This window comes from Nansenia antarctica, assembly GCF_963989245.1.
Source record: "Nansenia antarctica genome assembly, chromosome: 2".
Taxonomy (NCBI): Eukaryota; Metazoa; Chordata; class Actinopteri; order Argentiniformes; family Microstomatidae; genus Nansenia; species Nansenia antarctica.
In genome coordinates this window covers 38,182,571-38,202,183 of record NC_137675.1, presented here as the reverse complement: position 1 = coordinate 38,202,183, position 19,613 = coordinate 38,182,571, and the positions used below count along the sequence as shown (strand labels likewise).

Sequence of the window (19,613 nt, the reverse complement as noted above, 5' to 3'; positions counted from 1 at the left end):
GGTACAAATATCGTGGAACAATATTCATTTTGATACACTGCGTTCTCCCTACAAGTGTTAGCTGTAAGCTATTCCACTTTTGCAGATCTTCTTTGACTTTTGTTGTTAGTGCAGAGAAATTGTTTTTGAGTAGTAATGGTATACTTTGAGAGATGTTGATTCCTAAATATTTAAATGTGGTCGGGGAAAGGGTGAACGGCAGATCAGACTGTGTGATATCCCCTGCCAGCTGATTGATGGGGAAAAATTCACTTTTACCTATATTGAGTTTGTACCCAGAGAACGTACCAAAGGTTTTGAGAGTGTCTAGGATATGAGGGATGGCTCTTTTTGGGTCCGATATGTAAAGTAATAGGTCGTCTGCATACAAGGATACTTTATGTTCAACGCCCCCTCTCATAATTCCTGGGATAAGTCCATCGGCTTTTAGTGCTATGGACAAAGGCTCGATGGCTATGGCAAAGAGGAGGGGCGACAACGGACACCCTTGGCGTGTCCCCCTTGTCAAGGGGAAGAACTTTGATCTGATATTGTTGGTGCACACGCATGTTTGTGGGGATGTGTACAGTAATTGTACCCAGGAAATAAAGTGTTCTCCGAAGCCAAATTTTTTTAGGGTAAAGAATAAATAGTCCCATTCTACCCGATCAAAGGCCTTTTCGGCATCTAAAGAGATGACACCTTCTGGAACAGTCATTGAGGTTGGAGAAAAGATTATATTAAGAAGCCGTCACACATTTGTAAATGAGTGACGATTTTTGATGAACCCTGTTTGGTCCTCTGATATGACACTGGGTAGAACAGTTTCAAGTCTGCATGCTAAAGCTTTGGCAAGTATTTTAAGATCCACATTCAGGAGGGATATGGGGCGGTATGATGAGCATATATCTGGGGTTTTTCCTGCTTTAGGTATTAGAGATATGGAAGCTTGTTTGAGAGTAGGTGGCAATGTGCCTTGTTGCAGAGATTCCTTAAACATCTCCAACAAGAGAGGAGCGAGTAGCTTTGAAAAACATTTGAAAAATTCTACAGAGAAGCCATCGGGCCCTGGAGACTTTCCGCTGTGCATTAGTGTAATGGCTTTGGTTATCTCAGATATACTTAGTGGAGACTCCAGGTCGTTTCTATTCTCAGTTGATAGGTTTGGTAAATTTTTATTTGAAAAGAAATGTTGCATTACAGTGTCATTACTTGGTGATTCTGATTCATAGAGTTGGGAGTAAAAGGACTTGAAGGTGTCATTGATCCCAGAAGGGTCAGTAGTTATTTGACCTAAGGCGTTTTCTATTTGAGGAATTTGCTGCGAGGTTAACCTACCCTTCAGTTGATGTGCAAGGAGACGCCCTGCCTTCTCTCCATGTTCATATAGTGTGGCACGTGTTCTGAGTAATAATTTATCTGCTTCTTTTGTTGATAAAAGATTCAATTCCGTCTGCATGTCAATTTTTTCTTTGTACAATTCTGCAGTCGGAGCCAATGCATAACGTTCATCAAGATCAGCTATTGATATTAGCAGCTCTTGTTTTCGTTCTTTCCTTGTCTTGTTAGTATGTGCTGAGTAAGAAATGATCCTGCCTCTAAGGACTGCCTTAAGAGTCTCCCAGAGCAAACTGGGGCTAACATCGTCGGTTTGGTTGGTTTCTAGGAACACCTCTATAGATTGAGTAATACAGGTGCAAAAATTAGAGTCTGATAAAAGTGTGGAGTCAAATCTCCAAGGACGGAATTCTTTGGGTTGGGACTTGATATCAAATTCCAAGGTTAAAGGAGAGTGATCTGAGTTCACCCTTGCCAGGTATTCAGTAGAGGCTACCGAAGGGAGAAGCGGTTTATCTATAAAAAAAATAATCTATGCGAGAATAAGACTTATGGACATGCGAGAAAAAGGAAAAATGTTTATCTGTTGGGTGTAGAGATCGCCACGGGTCAATATAGCCATATTGGTTCATAAATTGTGATAACGTCTGAGCCACTTTAGAGGGGCTTGTGGTTTTGGGGTATGATTTATCCAAGATGGGGTTTATGGAATGGAATGGAATGGAATGGAATGGAATGGACTTTATTTGTCATTGCTACAGTATAGGTACCAAACAACGAAATTTAGGAGGGGTGGTGGTTCCCCTGGTGTTAGGAAAGGGGGAAAAAAACACATTTTAGAAAAAGCATAAAAGCATAAAATCACAAGAAGGTAAGGAGCTGGTTTACATCAATAAAGGCTATGTACACAATCCACTGTACTATACTGCACAGATAGTCAACTAGGGTTGTCATATTGCACAAGAGTATTTTTTCACATTATTTTAAAGTGTCACAGTTTGCAGGCTTGAAAATTTACATGTTTGTGCCTCAGCACTAGCTGCCATACAATCCGTCTGGACTGTCCTGGGCCCAGAACTTAGGCCTTTTCTGTGTTCAGGGCCTTGACGGCCCTGTGGTAGAAGCAGTCCTTCAGTCTGTTTGTCTTAGCGGCCGGGGTCCTGTACCTCCTGTTCGAGGGCAGCTTGACAAAGTGTACGTGCCCAGGGTGGGTCGGGTCCCTGGAGATCTTGGAGGCCCTCCTGAGACAGCGTGTGTTGTACAGCTCCTCCAGAGAGGGGAGGGGGGTGCCGGTGATCTTCTGTGCTGTTCTCACGACTCTCTGTAAGCGCGTTTCTCTCCGCTGTTGTGCAGCTGTGGAACCAGTTGGAGATGCCGAAGGTGAGGATGCTCTCCACTGCGCCGTGGTAGAAGGCCACCAGTATCTCCTGCTTGTTGTGTTCTTTCCTGAGGCATCTCAGGGTGTATAGCCGCTGTTGTGCCCTCTTGATGGTGCCTTTTGTGTTGTCCTTCCAGGCCAGGTCATCCCGCATGTTGTGTCCCAGGAATCGGAGGGTTGAGACTCTCTCCACGCTCTCTCCGTCGATGAGCAGGGGCTGGATCTCGGACTTTTTCCTCCTGAAGTCTACGATGAATTCCTGGGTCTTTGACTTGTTTAGCAGCAGGTTGTTAACCTTGCACAGCTTGCTCAGTTGCTCTACCTCATCCCTGTACGCCGCCTCGTCCCCCCCCGAGATACATCCCACCACGGTGGTGTCGTCTGCAAACTTTACGATGTAGTTGCTGGGGTGGACGGGGGTGAAGTCGTGGGTGTAGAGGTTGTAGAGGATGGGGCTTAGCACGCAGCCCTGGGGGGACCTAGTGCTGAGGCTGAGGGCTGTGGAGGTGTGGGGGCCCACCCGCACCCTCTGGGGGCGGTCGGTCAGGAAGTCCTTGATCCACGCACATATAGAGTGTGATAGACCCAGGTCTAGTAGTTTGGTCACTAGCCTGTCTGGAAGGATGGTGTTGAAGGCGGAGCTGAAGTCCACGAAGAGCAGTCTCGCGTAGCTGTTTCCCCTCTCCAGGTGGGATAGAGTGGCGTGGAGAGTCGTCGCTATGGCGTCCTCTGTGGACCTGTGGGCTCTGTAGGCGAACTGGTATGGATCCAGGTTGGGCGGGAGGCGTGTGAGTATGTGGGCCCGGACTAGTTTCTCGAAGCACTTCATGATGATTGGTGTGAGTGCCACCGGGCGGTAGTCGTTTAGGCAGCTCACCGTGCTTTTCTTCGGGACTGGGATGATAGTTGAGGTTTTCAGGCAGGGTGGGACGGTGGCCTGGGACAGGTACTGGTTAAAGATGTTGGTGAAAACCCCGGCCAGCTGGTCGGCGCAGTCTCTCAGCACCCGTCCCAGGACGCCATCCGGCCCCGAGGCATTCCTGGGGTCCACCGCCTTCAGTACGCGTCTCACCTCATGCTCTGTGAGGGTGAGGCTGCTGAGAGCTGGAGAGAGTGGTGTTTGTGTTGTGGTTACCTCCGTTCGCCCCTCGTCGAACCGGGCGTAGAAGGTGTTCAGCTTTCCCGCCAGCAGGGGGTCGTCCTCTGCGGCTGTGAGCCTGTTGGCTCTGAAGTTTGTCATCTGCTGAACCCCCTGCCACATCCGCCTGGAGTCGTTGCTCAGGAGGCATTCCTCAATCTTCTCTCTGTGCTCTGCCTTGGCCGCTTTGATGCCGCGCTTTAGGTTGGCCCGGGTGGAGCTGTACAGCGGTGTGCGCTTTCCTGCGAAGAAGGCGTTGTCCCTCTCATTTATCAGTTTTTGGACCTTCCCAGTCATCCATGGCTTCGTGTTGGGGTAGACCCGGACCCGTTTGTCCACGGTGACTGAGTTGGTGCAGTTCACTATGTGGTTCAGAACCGACGACGTGTACTGTTCCAGGTCCTCATGCTCATATTCCTGCCATAGGGTGTCATTTAGGCAGATCTGCAGTGGAGCGGACCCTTCTGGCCAGGTTCTGACAGTCTTAGTGGTGGTGGGAGCACTTTTCCCCATTGTAGTGTATGCAGGAATCAGGAGGATTGACACATGGTCAGACATGCCTAGATGAGCTAGCGGACTAGCCTTGTAAGCACGTTTGATGTTGGTGTATACCTTATCCAGTGTTTTTTCTCCTCTCGTTGCACATTTTACATGCTGATAGAACTTGGGTAGTACTGCCTTCAGGTCGACATGATTAAAGTCCCCCGCTATGATGTGAATAGCCTGTGGATCAGTGCTTTGTTGGCTACTAATGACGTCATATAGTCGCGCCAATGCTACTTTGCTGTCTGAGCTAGGCGCTATATACACACATGTAATTAGCACCGCGTTAAACTCCCTAGGGAGGTATGTGGGTCGGCATTTAACAGTCAAGTATTCTAGGTCTGGGGAGCAGTGGCTACTTACAGTTTTCGTGTTTAAGCACCAGCTATCCTTCGTCGATATTATGATCCCACCTCCTCTTGACTTCCCGCTACGCTCCGTTCGGTCGGCGCGATGTAGCGTGCGGCCCTCTAAGCTAACGGTAGCGTCCACAATGTTGTCATTTAGCCAGGTTTCGGTCAGAATAATCACACAGCTATCCCCTACGATGCTGTTTTTGGCCACCTGTAGTCTCAGTTCATCCATCTTGTTCGTCAGGGATCTGACGTTAGAGAGGAAAATGCTTGGTAAAGCTGGTTTGTTCGGGCTTCTCCTTAGCCTTGCTAGCAGGCCTCCCCGGCGGCCTCGGCGTTGTTTACGATCTCGCCTCCGTCGCTTACGCCTTAGTGTTGGGATAGCGTAATACTGTTCACCCGGCGCTCTCGCGATGTCGAAAGGGATCCTTTGTTGTTCTAAGAATTCCGCCGTTACAGTCCCCTCGTTTTTCGCACCAACTTCTAGTAAGTCTAGTCTGCTGTAGGTACTATTTATTATTACAGTGTTTATATCACCACCAAGTATCAAAGAATGAGAGTGTAATTTGGGTATTGAAGAAAGGAGTTTCTTCATGAAATCGTCATCATCATAGTTAGGGGCATATACATTTACTAACACCACTGGCTTTTGACACAGGATGCCTACCACAATTACATAGCGCCCATTACTATCACAGATAACTTCATCATGTTTAAAAGGAATATTTTTCTTAATCAATATCGCTGCTCCTCTTGTTCTAGTATTAAACTTTGAGTGAAAGATTGAGCTTATCCAAGGTCGGCTTAATCGTTGATGATCAATAGTGCGTAAATGAGTCTCTTGTAGGAAAATAATGTCAGCTTTAAGGTATTTTAGGTGGGAAAATATCCCAATAGGCCCATTGACCCCCCCCCCACGTTCCAGGAAATCATTTTAACTGCACGTCCCGTGCCCTTACATACATTATTGCTAGCCATATGATAAACAGTTGTTTAAACCTGACATATGGAATAGACCCCAACGTACTTGTACCCAAGCAATTGAGGAGAAAAGGAAAAGAGGGGGAAAAAGAGAGAAAGAAGAAAGAGAGAAAATCATAATAAAGAGAAAAAAATTAAAAGAGAAAAAAACACAACAAAAACAACAGCAACAAAAAGATGGGGCCCCCACCCACTTCCTTGCCCACCCCCCCACCCATCCTCCCCCCTATATCCACTCCCCCAATCGGAGTGAACTGCAGGTGTATACTCCTTGACTTCAGGAAAAACATAACTAGGTGCTCTACTCTTCTGTCTCCTAACGGTGGAGAGAGTCTAAGAGCATTCAAATGAACAAGCTTAAGGTTACAATCATGAACTACTGGGAACTACAGTAACACAAACATTTGCTCTAACCATTTAGCAAGTAGTAGGATACATTTAACTGGTTGGATCGGACTACTAGGTCTATCAAATATTTGTACTCACATGAGACCACAGAGTTATATATATATACCGATTGTACTTTACAGTAATAATACAAATGTAAAAAAAAAAAAAAAAAAAAATGAGAGAAACATCTATACATACAGTGCATGGCACATTACAGTACAGTAGTCAAACCAAAGTATGTGCATGCCCCTTCAAGACATGTGTAAGTGTGTGTGGCGTACGCGTTAAGACGTGTGTGTATGTGTACCTAAGTCAAAACTAAATATGTGCATGTCCCTTTAAGACAATGTATTGTGGATTAGTCAAACCAGGGTATTTGCAAGTTCCTTTAAGATGTGTATGTGTGTGTGTGTGTGTGTGTGTGTACCTTAGTCAAAACCAAATATGTGCGTGTCACTTTAAGACATATAGTCAAACCAAATTACGTGCAGGTCCCTTTAAGAGAACACTACATTTGTCAAGAGTTGTGCGTGTCACCGCCGGACACTGAGCTGTACACTAATCAAAACAAAACATGTGCATGTCACTTCAATATATAGTACGTTAGTCAAAAACAAAACATTAACGTGTCTTTAACATGTAGGCTATACCAAGTGCATGGCACATTAGTAAAAGCATAATATTTGCATGTCCCTCTACAACAGCGCACAACACATTAAACAAAACAGGATCATCTGTTAACTTTCGTGCCAAATGATAACCACGTAAAGATCAATGAAATAGGAGACAGAATCTGGCATGACTTTTGAAAATTATAAACATGAAACCAACGTGAAATCATAAACACTGTGCGATGTAACCCAGATAAAAGAGTGTTCGCAACAGGTTAGATAAATACAGTTTCAATACTGTCGGGGTCCATACCTCGTTCGGTTATCTTGTATGCCCGTCCAGTTATTTAGCCACAGTTAGGCATCGCTGGTCAGGCGTTGATTGAAGAAGCATTCTGCCTCCTTCGCATCGTTGAATTTATAGGCCACTTGTTGGTGAGTGAGACAAAGCACAGCGGGATAGCGGAGGGCGAACTTGATGCCCTTCTGGTGTAGTTTGGACTTGACAGAGTTAAATGTGGCTCGTTGTTTGGCGAGCGCACTGCTAAGATCCGGAAAAATGAAAATCTTAGTCCACTGAAACATTAGCTGACCTTTTTTCCTTGCAATCGCGAGGACTTGCTCTTTCTGTTGGAAGCGTAGGAAACGCACGATGACGGGTCTGGGTCGCTCCCCCTCCGCCGGCTTAGCCCTCAGGGATCTGTGGGCTCTGTCCAGCTCGGGTGGATCGGTAAACGAGCCATCCTGTAGCATATCGACAAACAGCCGTGACATGAAGGTAGTAGTTGCTCGCCCCTCACACCCCTCTGGCAGCCCAATGATCCTCAAATTATTGCGGTGGGATCTGTTCTCGAGATCCTCTGCCCTCTCCATCAGCTCCTTGTTGACCCGCTGCATCCCATCCACCTGCCTCTCGAGGTGTCCCAGCCTGTCGCTGTGATCCGAGAGGCAACCCTCGATTTCATTGATGCAGGGTTCATAGGCATCCAGCCTGCTACGCACCGCCTCCAGCGACGTGGCTATAGGCGAGAGCGAGGTCTGAATCTCCGCCAAAATAGCCTCCCGGTTTTTCGCAAGTTCGGACTGCAGCGCTGAGAGGGAGAGCGCCATTACCCCATCATGTGGCTGTCCCGCCATTAGCTTATTAGCGTCCTCGGCTTCAGCTAGCCCCGTGGGCTCAGTAGGCTCAGGGATGGTTTTTATCTGGGAAATCTTCCCCATTTGTGATGCCCTTTGCTTGCCCGACATCTACCAAACTATATGCTATCCCAAATTCAATCAGCTTGCGATATTTGCATGAATGAAATGCGCTCAGAGCCTCTCTCCACACGTCTACCCTAGTCAGTCGTCATACCGGAAGTCGAAACCACCCTTTTCAAGCGGAGCATCCGTTGGTTCTTTGCTGCGGGAGCGACTTTGAATGCGCGTTCTCACCGCTCCAAACGACGCAGAGCAAACCTAAACTCCGATTCCAAGTGAAGCAAATGTTCTAGTGAGAACACCACCTTAGGTTGAAGTCATTAAAACTATTTGTTTAACCACTCCACAGATTTCATGTTAACAAACTACAGTTTTGTCAAGTCGGTTAGGACATCACCATTGTGCATGAAAAGACATTTTCCCAACAATTGTTTATAGACAAGATATATTATAGATATAATTCACTATATCGCATTTCCAGTGGGTCAGAAGTTTTACATACACTAAATTGATTGTGCGTTTAAGGGTCAATGACGGATAAGGTTTTCAGAAGAGCAAAAAGTTAAAAAGTTAAATGATGTACAACACATTTTCCATTAATAATATATTTTATATTTTGCACCCAAAGATGTGCAAATAGGACTAACGTAGATTGTCATCATTCTGTACAACCATTATATCTATATTTAACCAGATTTCTGGTTGTACCGAATGATTATTTTTGGTTGAAACTAATGATTTTCTTCAAGTAAACAGTTAAAACAGGCACATGTTTAGCTACCTATGTGAGAACTTGACCTTGAGCTTGAATTTAGCAATACAATAATTCATATTAAATATATATTTCTAAAATATTTCAACATTTTCAGTGTGTTTTAGCAGTTGTACCGAATGATGTGATATTTGGGGACATTCATAACAGGGAGCGGAAAAGTGCATTTATCAAACATTTAAGAGAGAGCTGGCTACTTTTCTTCTCACTCAGAGGGTCTGCTGCAGGGGTCTTAATGATGATTAATGATGTCATATCCTGTCACATGATGATTATCAGTTGATTACATGATGATTATCAGTTGATTTCATCCAAAATGGTGCCTTGAAATTGGTTAGGTGTGGTTTTCTTTGTCTTTTTCTTTTGCATTACATTGTGGATACTGATGTTTGTTATTTATTTATTTTGTGTTGTTTCAGTATTAACTCTTTGACTGCCAGCCATGTTCAGAGCGGAGAGCTCCACACTGCCAGACTTTTGGGGCATTTTCGCTGAACTTTGAAGACCCACCAACTATTGACTTTTCGGACTACATAAACATTGAACATATCTACCAAAACTTTAGACTCTCTTCTTTCATCAGAAAAAGAAAGTTTGTTTCTAGCCTCTTTGAGTGTTTAGAAATCGGCCGTAGAACATAGGGTGGTTTCAGCAAAAACACCTGATTTTGACCAATAAACAGAGAAAACGAGCTTTTTCTGGAGAACTCTTTTTTTTTTTTTTTTTTCTGCACTTTTTCTGTATCATCCGACTCTGAACTGTTTGAAGAGTCGCGCGATGGCCGCGATGCTCCGCAATGCTCCGCGCCGCAATGCTCCGCGCCGCAATGCTCCGCGCCGCGTTTGGCACATACCCTGATCCGTTTCGCCATTACTACAACCCACAGCAAGCCACTTCCTTCTCCAGGCTTTTATCGAACTACTGCCCCCATCTGGGACCGAAATACATTACACCCAAGTCTGAAATTCACTCGCTAGGTGTAGAACATGTCAATAACGCGATCCCCGCGAAAAAATTTATAAATTCTATAAGACGCCAATTGGCGTCTTTGGCAGTCAACGTTACTATTCTATAAGACGCCAATTGGCTTAAGAATGAAAAAATATGTTTATTTATTTATTTTGTGTTTGTGTATTAAGAATTGTGTATTAACTATTGAAAAACTATTAGAATTAATGAAAAACTATTAGTACCGTTGATACTTATGAATTAATTAACTGGATTATATAATGTAAGTATTATTGTTCTCACTTGAGAGTGAGGGATAGGGGTAGGACAGGATAAGCTTAGGCTTCATCCTACTCCCTTTCCAACATTGATAGGCCTGTCAGGGTTTCCGTTAACCGGTAATTACCGGTCTTTGTCCGGTAAAATTTGTTGAAGTCCGACAAATTGAAAACTCGTCGGACATAATGTCCGGTGAAAATAATTCCCTCTAAGCACAATTTGAATACAATTCGCTAAAGTTCACATTTTGTATTCAAATTGGCTTCGGGCCACCATTCTCAGCTGAGCACCAAACACACACACACCCACACACACACAACACTGCCCGAGAGAGAAGGACCCGCCCCCTCCAGCCAGCCTATAGGCTAACCAAAGGGGGCGGGTCACTCTCTCCCGGGCAGTGCCGCGCGTGCACGAGTGTGTGCGTGCCCGGTGCCCAGCCGAAAATGGTGGCCCGAAGCGGAGCGCCTTAACTTTATCGCACAATAACAAGGATAACAAACGAAACGGACAACATTTACACTAAGATGGAGACAAACTTCAGCGATATGATCTAACAGCCGGTCTTCAGGACGACATATAGACCCGTATGAGCTTACAGGGCTATCCCCTATCTATCTGAGAAAAGGCATAGGCCGGCTGTAACATCGAACGGAAATTAGCCTATACGCATTGCAAGTTAATTTAAAGCCTATTTATTTTCAAAGAGTTTTATTCTATTTTATTTTATCTGATAAAAGGCATATGAACGGAAATTAGGCTAGCCGTGTCACGCCAGAAGCCTACATGCTTGCACTGTTCAATAAAATGTTATACATCTAGACATTGTGGTATTTCTTTATATACGTATCCCAGCCTGCCTATCAATTGTTTCTCAATAAACAGTTATGTTCTCCTCATTGTCATACTCCCGAGTCCGATTAAGTATGATTTGACAGGCAGCTAAACGAAATGCCTTCCCAACCAGCGAGACCTGGGGGGTATTCCATCAACGTCGCTAAAGGAAAATCTAGGCCTATTTTGACAAGTCTCGCGAGATCTATCAAGATATGCCTGGATCTTTTTAAGAGTCTCGCGAGACTTAACGAAATAAGCCTAGATTTTCCTTTAGCGACGTTGATGGAACACCCCCCTGGTTATAGAAATGACGTTGTTTTATTGATTAAAAAAGGGTAAAACTGGAAAGAGAAAATAGAAAACTCACATTAATCCCAAACAATTTAACAAACTTCAGTTAACGTAATGTGGAGTCCGTTCATTGATCGATGCTGTCTGTTCAGTTCCCAGTGAGGCGCCCGTTCAGCGCTGGACATAATGGCATAGCGCGCATGCGAATCATGTTATATTATTATATATTATATAGCTCGCATCTAATCGTATCGGATGAGAAATAGACATTAAATGGCATATATAGGCCGCTGCACAACAGTAATCACCGCGACAAACAGCTATATTAGATTTGGAGAAAAAAAATATGATTTTGAATTTTTTTTTTTTTATTATATTTTAATATGATGACCGGAATATATCACGTTTGTCCGGTAAATCGAAATCTTCCCGGACACGATGTCCGGCGGCAATTTTTTCTAACGGAAACCCTGAGGCCTGTACTCTTCATATGAATGAATTAATGGACTTTATTTGTCATTGCTACAGTACAGGTACCAAACAACGAAATGTAGGAATCTAGGAAAGTTATTTGTTCTTTTATTATTTTAAATCATGTTCGAAATAAAAGACTCATTCATTCATTCATTCATTCATTCTGACCCACTGGGAATGTGATGAAAGAAGTAAAAGTTGAAATGAATCACTCTCTCTACTGTTATTATTATTATTATTATTATTATTATTATTATTGTTATTGTTGTTGTTGTTGTTGTTATTATTATTATATGCCATGTCACATTCTTAAAATAAAGTATATATGTAATAACTAATCAAAGACAGGAAATGTTTTCTTGGATTAACACTAGGAAAGCCGTGAGGTGTCATCGGGCACCAGTGAGTACAAAAAAATGTCTACCTTTACACTCGATCAAATGTCAGGACCCTCCTTTCATGACTTTTCCTAGATATGTGCGTTCTACCACCCAGCATCTTTACATTTTCAAAATCGAGTTAGTATAAAGCGATTTTGCAGTATTTCTGTGTGTGTCTGTGTATTTGCCTTGGAATTTGGCTGCAATTCTCTTTTATATCAGGAGAGGTAGCAAGGGGACACACACTGTGCTCAAACTTCAGGCTTTAGTGCTGAATTAGATATAGTGGATAAGACTGATAAGTATGTGTTTATATATAGGCTATATATAGCAATAGGGATACATAAGATATGTATATGTACAGACAGTTATGAAAATGATAAACTGTACAGTTGTCTCCCAATCCCTTCAGATTTGTTGGAGCTGAGTTTTTTTTTTCACCCAAGTTCCATGCAATAGTGATAAGATATTATGATATGTGTAGCCTATGTACAGTTATGAATGATTCACTGCACAGTATGTACCTATCAAGTTGTGTGGTGCATGCATAGCTACCGCAGCAAAGTAGTTCATCAACGAATATTATATAACAAACGGATATTTATAATATTGTATATAATGTCTTTTTTGTATATCACTGTAGACCACGGTGCTAGACCACTGGACCACCTCAGGCCACCAGTAATAACCATACTTGTGCATTACTATTTACAATTAGTAGTCTCCTAATCTCGCTACAGTTTGAGCGAGACTGTAACTGTCATTGTTTCAGCCCATTCTTGCCTATAGAAAACTGTACAATCATTCATATTGAGTTTATTCACCCAATAAAGTAAAGATGAATAATACTGCCCTTCACCTTATTAATATTCAGTTATGATTAGACCTGTGTCTGCAATGATAATAATACACAACAGGCAAGACAGTTGTAGCCTATATACGCAGATTAATATTTGTAGATTCGTTTTCGAACATTAGATAGTTGATTTTGGCAACATTGTAGTAGCCAATTGCAGAGTGTATTCATTATTTTGTTTGTTTGAATCCTCACTGTGTTCATGTTGTGCAGTGAACAAACAATTGTTGGGTGAATAAACTGTCTCTTGCCGTGAAATGTGTACATCAAATAAAATGATGTTGGCGATGATTATGCCTGTAATCATCAACGATGAATGAATGAATGAATGAATGGACTTTATTGTCATTGCTACAGTACAGGTACCAAACAACGAAATTTAGGAGGGGTGGCTCCCCTGGTGTTAGGAAAGGGGAAAAAAAACACTTTTAGAAAAAGAAAAAAATCACAAGAAGGTAAGGAGCTGGTTTACATAAATAAAGGCTATGTACACAGTCCACTGTACTATACTGCACAGATAGTCAACTAGGGTTGTCATATTGCACAATAGTATTTTTTCACGTTATTTAAAGTGTCACAGTTTGCAGGCTTGAAATGTACATGTTTGTGCCTCAGCACGACACCTGATTTTTTTTTTCAATCCGTCCAGACTGTCCAGGGCCCAGAACTTAGGTCTTTGCTGTGTTCAGGGCTTGGACGGCCCTGTGGTAGAAGCAGTTCTTCAGTCTGTTTGTCTTAGCGGCCGGGGTCCTGTACCTCCTTTTCGAGGGCAGCCTGGTAAAGTGTACGTGCCCAGGGTGGGTCGGGTCCCTGGAGATCTTTGAGGCCTTCCTGAGACAGCGTGTGTTGTACAGCTCTTCCAGAGAGGGGAGGGGGGCGCCGGTGATCTTCTGTGCTGTTCTCACTACTCTCTGTAGCGCATTTCTCTCCGCTGTTGTGCAGCTGGAGAACCAGTTGCAGATGCCGTAGGTGAGGATGCTCTCCACTGCGCCGCGGTAGAAGGCCACCAGTATCTCCTGCTTATTGTGTTCCTTCCTGAGGCATCTCAGGGTGTATAGCCGCTGCTGTGCCCTCTTGATGGTGCATTTTGTGTTGTCCTTCCAGGTCAGGTCATCCCGCATGTGATGTCCCAGGAATCGGAGGGTTGAGACTCTCTCCACGCTCTCTCCGTCGATGAGCAGGGGCTGGATCTCGGACTTTTTCCTCCTGAAGTCTACGATGAATTCCTGGGTCTTTGACTTGTTCAGCAGCAGGTTGTTAACCTTGCACAGCTTGCTCAGTTGCTCTACCTCATCCCTGTACGCCGCCTCGTCCCCCCCCGAGATACATCCCACCACGGTGGTGTCGTCTGCAAACTTTACGATGTAGTTGCTGGGGTGGACGGGGGTGAAGTCGTGGGTGTAGAGGTTGTAGAGGATGGGGCTTAGCACGCAGCCCTGGGGGGACCCAGTGCTGAGGCTGAGGGCTGTGGAGGTGTGGGGGCCCCACCCGCACCCTCTGGGGGCGGTCGGTCAGGAAGTCCTTGATCCACGCACATATAGAGTGTGATAGACCAAGGTCCAGTAGTTTGGTCACTAGCCTGTCTGGAAGGATGGTGTTGAAGGCAGAGCTGAAGTCCACGAAGAGCAGTCTCGCGTAGCTGTTTCCCCTCTCCAGGTGGGATAGAGTGGCGTGGAGAGTCGTCGCGATGGCGTCCTCTGTGGACCTGTGGGCTCTGTAGGCGAACTGGTATGGATCCAGGTTGGGCGGGAGGCGTGTGAGTATGTGGGCCCGGACTAGTTTCTCGAAGCACTTCATGATGATTGGTGTGAGTGCCACCGGGCGGTAGTCGTTTAGGCAGCTCACCGTGCTTTTCTTCGGGACTGGGATGATAGTTGAGGTTTTCAGGCAGGGTGGGACGGTGGCCTGGGACAGGGACTGGTTAAAGATGTTGGTGAAAACCCCGGCCAGCTGGTCGGCGCAGTCTCTCAGCACCCGTCCCAGGACGCCATCCGGCCCCGAGGCTTTCCTGGGGTCCACCGCCTTCAGTACGCGTCTCACTTCATGCTCTGTGAGGGTGAGGCTGCTGAGAGCTGGAGAGAGTGGTGTTTGTGTTGCGGTTACCTCCGTTCGCCCCTCGTCGAACCGGGGGTAGAAGGTGTTCAGCTTTCCCGCCAGCAGGGGGTCGTCCTCTGCGGCTGTGAGCCTGTTGGCTCTGAAGTTTGTCATCTGCTGAACCCCCTGCCACATCCGCCTGGAGTCGTTGCTCAGGAGGCATTCCTCAATCTTCTCTCTGTGCTCTGCCTTGGCCGCTTTGATGCCGCGCTTTAGGTTGGCCCTGGTGGAGCTGTACAGCGGTGTGCTCTTCCCTGCGAAGAAGGCGTTGTCCCTCTCGTTGATCAGTTTTTGGACCTTCCCAGTCATCCATGGCTTCGTGTTGGGGTAGACCCGGACCCGTTTGTCCACGGTGACTGAGTTGGTGCAGTTCACTATGTGGTTCAGAACCGACGACGTGTACTGTTCCAGGTCCTCATGCTCATATTCCTGCCATAGGGTGTCATTTAGGCAGATCTGCAGTGGAGCGGACCCTTCTGGCCAGGTTCTGACAGTCTTAGTGGTGATGGGAGCACTTTTCCCCATGGTAGTGTATGCAGGAATCAGGAGGATTGACACATGGTCAGACATGCCTAGATGAGCTAGCGGACTAGCCTTGTAAGCACGTTTGATGTTGGTGTATACCTTATCCAGTGTTTTTTCTCCTCTCGTTGCACATTTCACATGCTGATAGAACTTGGGTAGTACTGCCTTCAGGTCGACATGATTGAAGTCCCCCGCTATGATGTGAATAGCCTGTGGATCAGTGCTTTGTTGGCCACTGATGACTTCATATAGTAGCGCCAATGCTAGGCTGCTGTCTGCGCTAGGCGCTATATACACACATGTTATTAGCACCGCGTTAAACTCCCTCGGGAGGTATGTGGGTCGGCATTTAACAGTCAAGTATTCCAGGTCTGGGGAGCAGTGGCTACTTAGAGTTTTCGTGTTTAAGCACCAGCTATCCTTCGTCGATATTATGATCCCACCTCCTCTTGACTTTCCGCTAAGCTCCGTTCGGTCAGCGCGATGTAGCGTGCGCCCCTCCAAGCTAACAGCTGCGTCCACAATGTTGTCATTTAGCCAGGTTTCGGTCAGAATAATCACACAGCTATCCCCTACGATGTTGTTTTTGGCCACCTGTAGTCTCAGTTCATCCATCTTATTCGTCAGGGATCTGACGTTGGAGAGGAAAATACTTGGCAAAGCTGGTTTGTTTGGGCTGCGTCTTAATCTTGCTAGCAGGCCTCCCCGGCGGCCTCGCCGTTTCCTACGGTCTCGGCGCCGGCGTTTCCGCCTCAGGGAGGGAACTGTGAACCAAGGTTCTCCCGGTAGACGGGCGATGTCTTTGTTAATCCTGTATTGCTCCAGGAACTCCGCCGTAACTATCTTGTCGTTTTGCGTGCCGACTTCTAATACGTCGAGCCTGCTGTAGGTACTATATACACAACTGTTCCCTATAAGTACTAAAAAAAAAGTGTACATACAAATGTACTTAAAAACACAATGAAACAGCAGTGTGGTAGCCACTCCAGCTGCAGCGTCTAAGCGCGCGGCCATCTTGGAAAAAAAAAAAAAACGAACAGATATTTCTGAGTGGGGCAGTCCCAGATATAGTGAAGACAGACAGGAAAGTAAGGAGAAGAAGGGAGAGAGTATATTGACAATCGATAATAAGATATTGATAATGTATTTAGCTGTCCACCAAAATCGTTTGAAATTACGTCCATAGCAGACTGTAGACTGCTATGGAGGTATATTGAAAAATATGATGATAAATAGGCTACGGGATGGCAGATTGCAAACATATTCAATGGGATGTAATTAATAGGCAATTGTTTATCACAGATGAATCCTGACAATTGAATGCCATTGAGATTGATACTCGGTAGCCTAATAGTGATAATGACTTCTATTTGAATACAGTTATGGCCTCATTATTTTGCATTCCTTGTTTTGTGGTAAACTAATCTCTTTCTGATCGTCCCGTTCACAAAAACCGAAGGTGATAAGCTGACAGAGCAGCCGACTCTCTGCTCTGTCCCCGTTTCTCTGGAACTTTATGCATTTCTAGAGGTAGTGTCTTGTCAAACAATTGTTGGGTGAATAAACTGTCTCTTGCCACAAATCGGAATTCTCTTGCCGTGAAATGTGTACATAAAATGATGTCGGCGATCTACTAGAACTGGAGCGGGACGGGCGCGTGCGACTGCAATGTACCATATATCTCATATATATCTCGTTCCAGCTAGTCAACTCGTGTTCCAAATACAGATGACTCAATAAGACATAGCCCGCAGCGCAGAGGGCGATATTTATAATATTGTATTGTATTTTTTGTATATAATGTTGTTGTATAATGTTTTTTCTGAGTGGGGCAGTCCCACTCATATAGTTTTCATTTTATTGAACTGATATAGTGAAGACAGACAGGAAAGTAAGGAGAAGAAGGGTATAAGTCTAGCGCGCCTGTCTCGTTCCAGCGAGGCAACTTTTGACAAATAAACGTGTAGGCTAAGAACTAGTTTCTAAAGTTAGTTATACTCACTTGATGTAATGGTTGATGCATGGGGGAGGGTCATCTTATTCTCAATGATCTCTTTTTGATCGTTTCCGATCACCACACAAAGGATGCCAATTCATCCAACAAGCCCTTCAAACCATCCCCCACCAGAAAGGTTGTCAGTTGTACTCAACTCTCTCAACTCTCGCAGCAGTAGTAATGAAAGTCATTGCAGTAGCCTACATTTGTAATCATCAACGAATATTATATAACGAACGGATATTTATAATAGACCTACAGTATATAATGTATTTATTACTATTATTTGTTTTATTATAATAATCAACCATCATTCATTAGTAGCCTAATGAAAACTCCTGCAGTCCCGATCAATCTCCTCTCCACTTTACCGTGCATGCACGCGCTCCTGTGAGATCATTAAAGTTTCAAGTTTATTTGTCATTATACCAAATACAATTATATAATGTAATCAAAATAAAAAGAATGAACATATTCAGCCATTCCATATAATAACATATAATATAGCAGTTGCAGGGGCTGACAGGCTGACGTTACCGGCGAATTTCACGACAAATAAACAGACTTTATCACTGTGAAGCTCATAATTATGATAACACAATATTGCAATATTTATTATTATTCTTTTTTAATAATGATAATCAACTTTCATTCATTAGTAAAGCTCCCGCAGTCAAAATCAATCTCCTCTCCATATACAGTATATCATTTAATTTGTAGTTCGTTTTCAGCTGACTCAAGCTTCATATCAGATTGTGCTAATAATTTCCCCACTTCTCTGCGCATAGGAAATTTTTAGAGGTAGCCTAGTGATCTTGTCATTTTCTCTTCTTGTGTGACATCGCCATCCAGCGATTTTTGTGCGTCAGTACACACTCCCACATTGTGAAGAGTGGTCGTGTGATTCGACACCTCGTCGCGCTAAAAGTAGGTAAAAAAACGTCGCTGTTCTAGTGTTACATGTCAATGAATTGTGAGAAACTGCGTTTACATGTATTTGGCTAAGGTGTATGTAAACTTCCGACTTCAACTGTAAGGACCCCTGAAAGTAGCCAATTACAATAAAAAAACAATGGTTTTAATTGAGTTTGGATCGTTTGTAGGTTGTAACGCCACTGAATGCTGCGGTTGTAAGACAATGTCAAAGTTCAGGTGATAATGGGGCTCAAGATCAAGAACCTCGTACCAATCCTGATGACATCTCTGGAGCACTGCTCTTCCTCCTCCTCCTCCTCCTCCTCCTCCTCCTCCGCCTGGCTGAGGATGATGGGGCAGACCCTGTGTCTCTCCCGGTCCGACAGCGGCTCTCTGGGCCTTAGGAAACAGGAGGTTAGCACAGCGGCTTTTAGTATCTTGATCAATCAAATATAATAATATCACCACCATAACTGCTTTTATCTGCTTTTATCCAGATAATCACTGAAGTGAGTTAGCATTGATGGTCTTCTACCTTCCTACAGTACTTTGTAGGCCAAATTATCTAGAATTTACATGGAGAATTTGTGATTTTCTAATTGCTACTTTTGGCTTTGGTATTCATTGAAACACGCATCACTATGTACTAGTTATTAGGGGTGTAACGGTTCACATTTGGGTTCGGTACGTACCTCGTTACTGGACATCGCTCTGGAAATCTAATCGGCACTACTTGGCATGCTTCTAGTCCAATCAAATGACTTGGTCTCTCTATGACGTCAAAACCATTGTGAGCAAATTTACGAATGCTGCACCTGAGATTACCTGTGGCGTTTGTTGTGAGATTACCTGTGGCGTTTGTTGTGAGATTACCTAAGGCGTTTGTTGTGACATTACCTAAAGCGTTTGTTGTGAGATTACCTGTGGCGTTTGTTGTGAGATTACCTAAAGCGTTTGTTGTGAAATTACCTAAAGCGTTTGTTGTGAAATTACCTAAAGCGTTTGTTGTGAGATTACCTAAGGCGTTTGTTGTGAGATTACCTGTGGCGTTTGTTGTGAGATTACCTGTGGAGTTTGTTGTGAGATTAACTAAGGCGTTTGTTGTGAGATTACCTAAGGCGTTTGTTGTGAGATTACCTAAAGCGTTTGTTGTGAGATTACCTGTGGCGTTTGTTGTGAGATTACCTAAAGCGTTTGTTGTGAGATTACCTAAAGCGTTTGTTGTGAGATTACCTAAAGCGTTTGTTGTGAGATTACCTAAGGCGTTTGTTGTGAGATTACCTAAAGCGTTTGTTGTGAGATTACCTAAGGCGTTTGTTGTGAGATTACCTAAAG

General features: G+C 44.4%; 1 protein-coding gene across 1 annotated transcript in view; it reads right to left on the bottom strand.

The window, feature by feature from the left end:
- The window catches only part of mettl22 (methyltransferase 22, Kin17 lysine), a 128,898-nt gene that overhangs the window by 64,286 nt on the left and 44,999 nt on the right, over positions 1–19,613 (bottom strand). Inside the window, exon 4 of the mRNA XM_080524537.1 lies at positions 18,550–18,677. Coding sequence (XP_080380663.1) covers positions 18,550–18,677 — 128 coding nt within the window. The remainder of the gene's footprint in view (positions 1–18,549; positions 18,678–19,613) is intronic.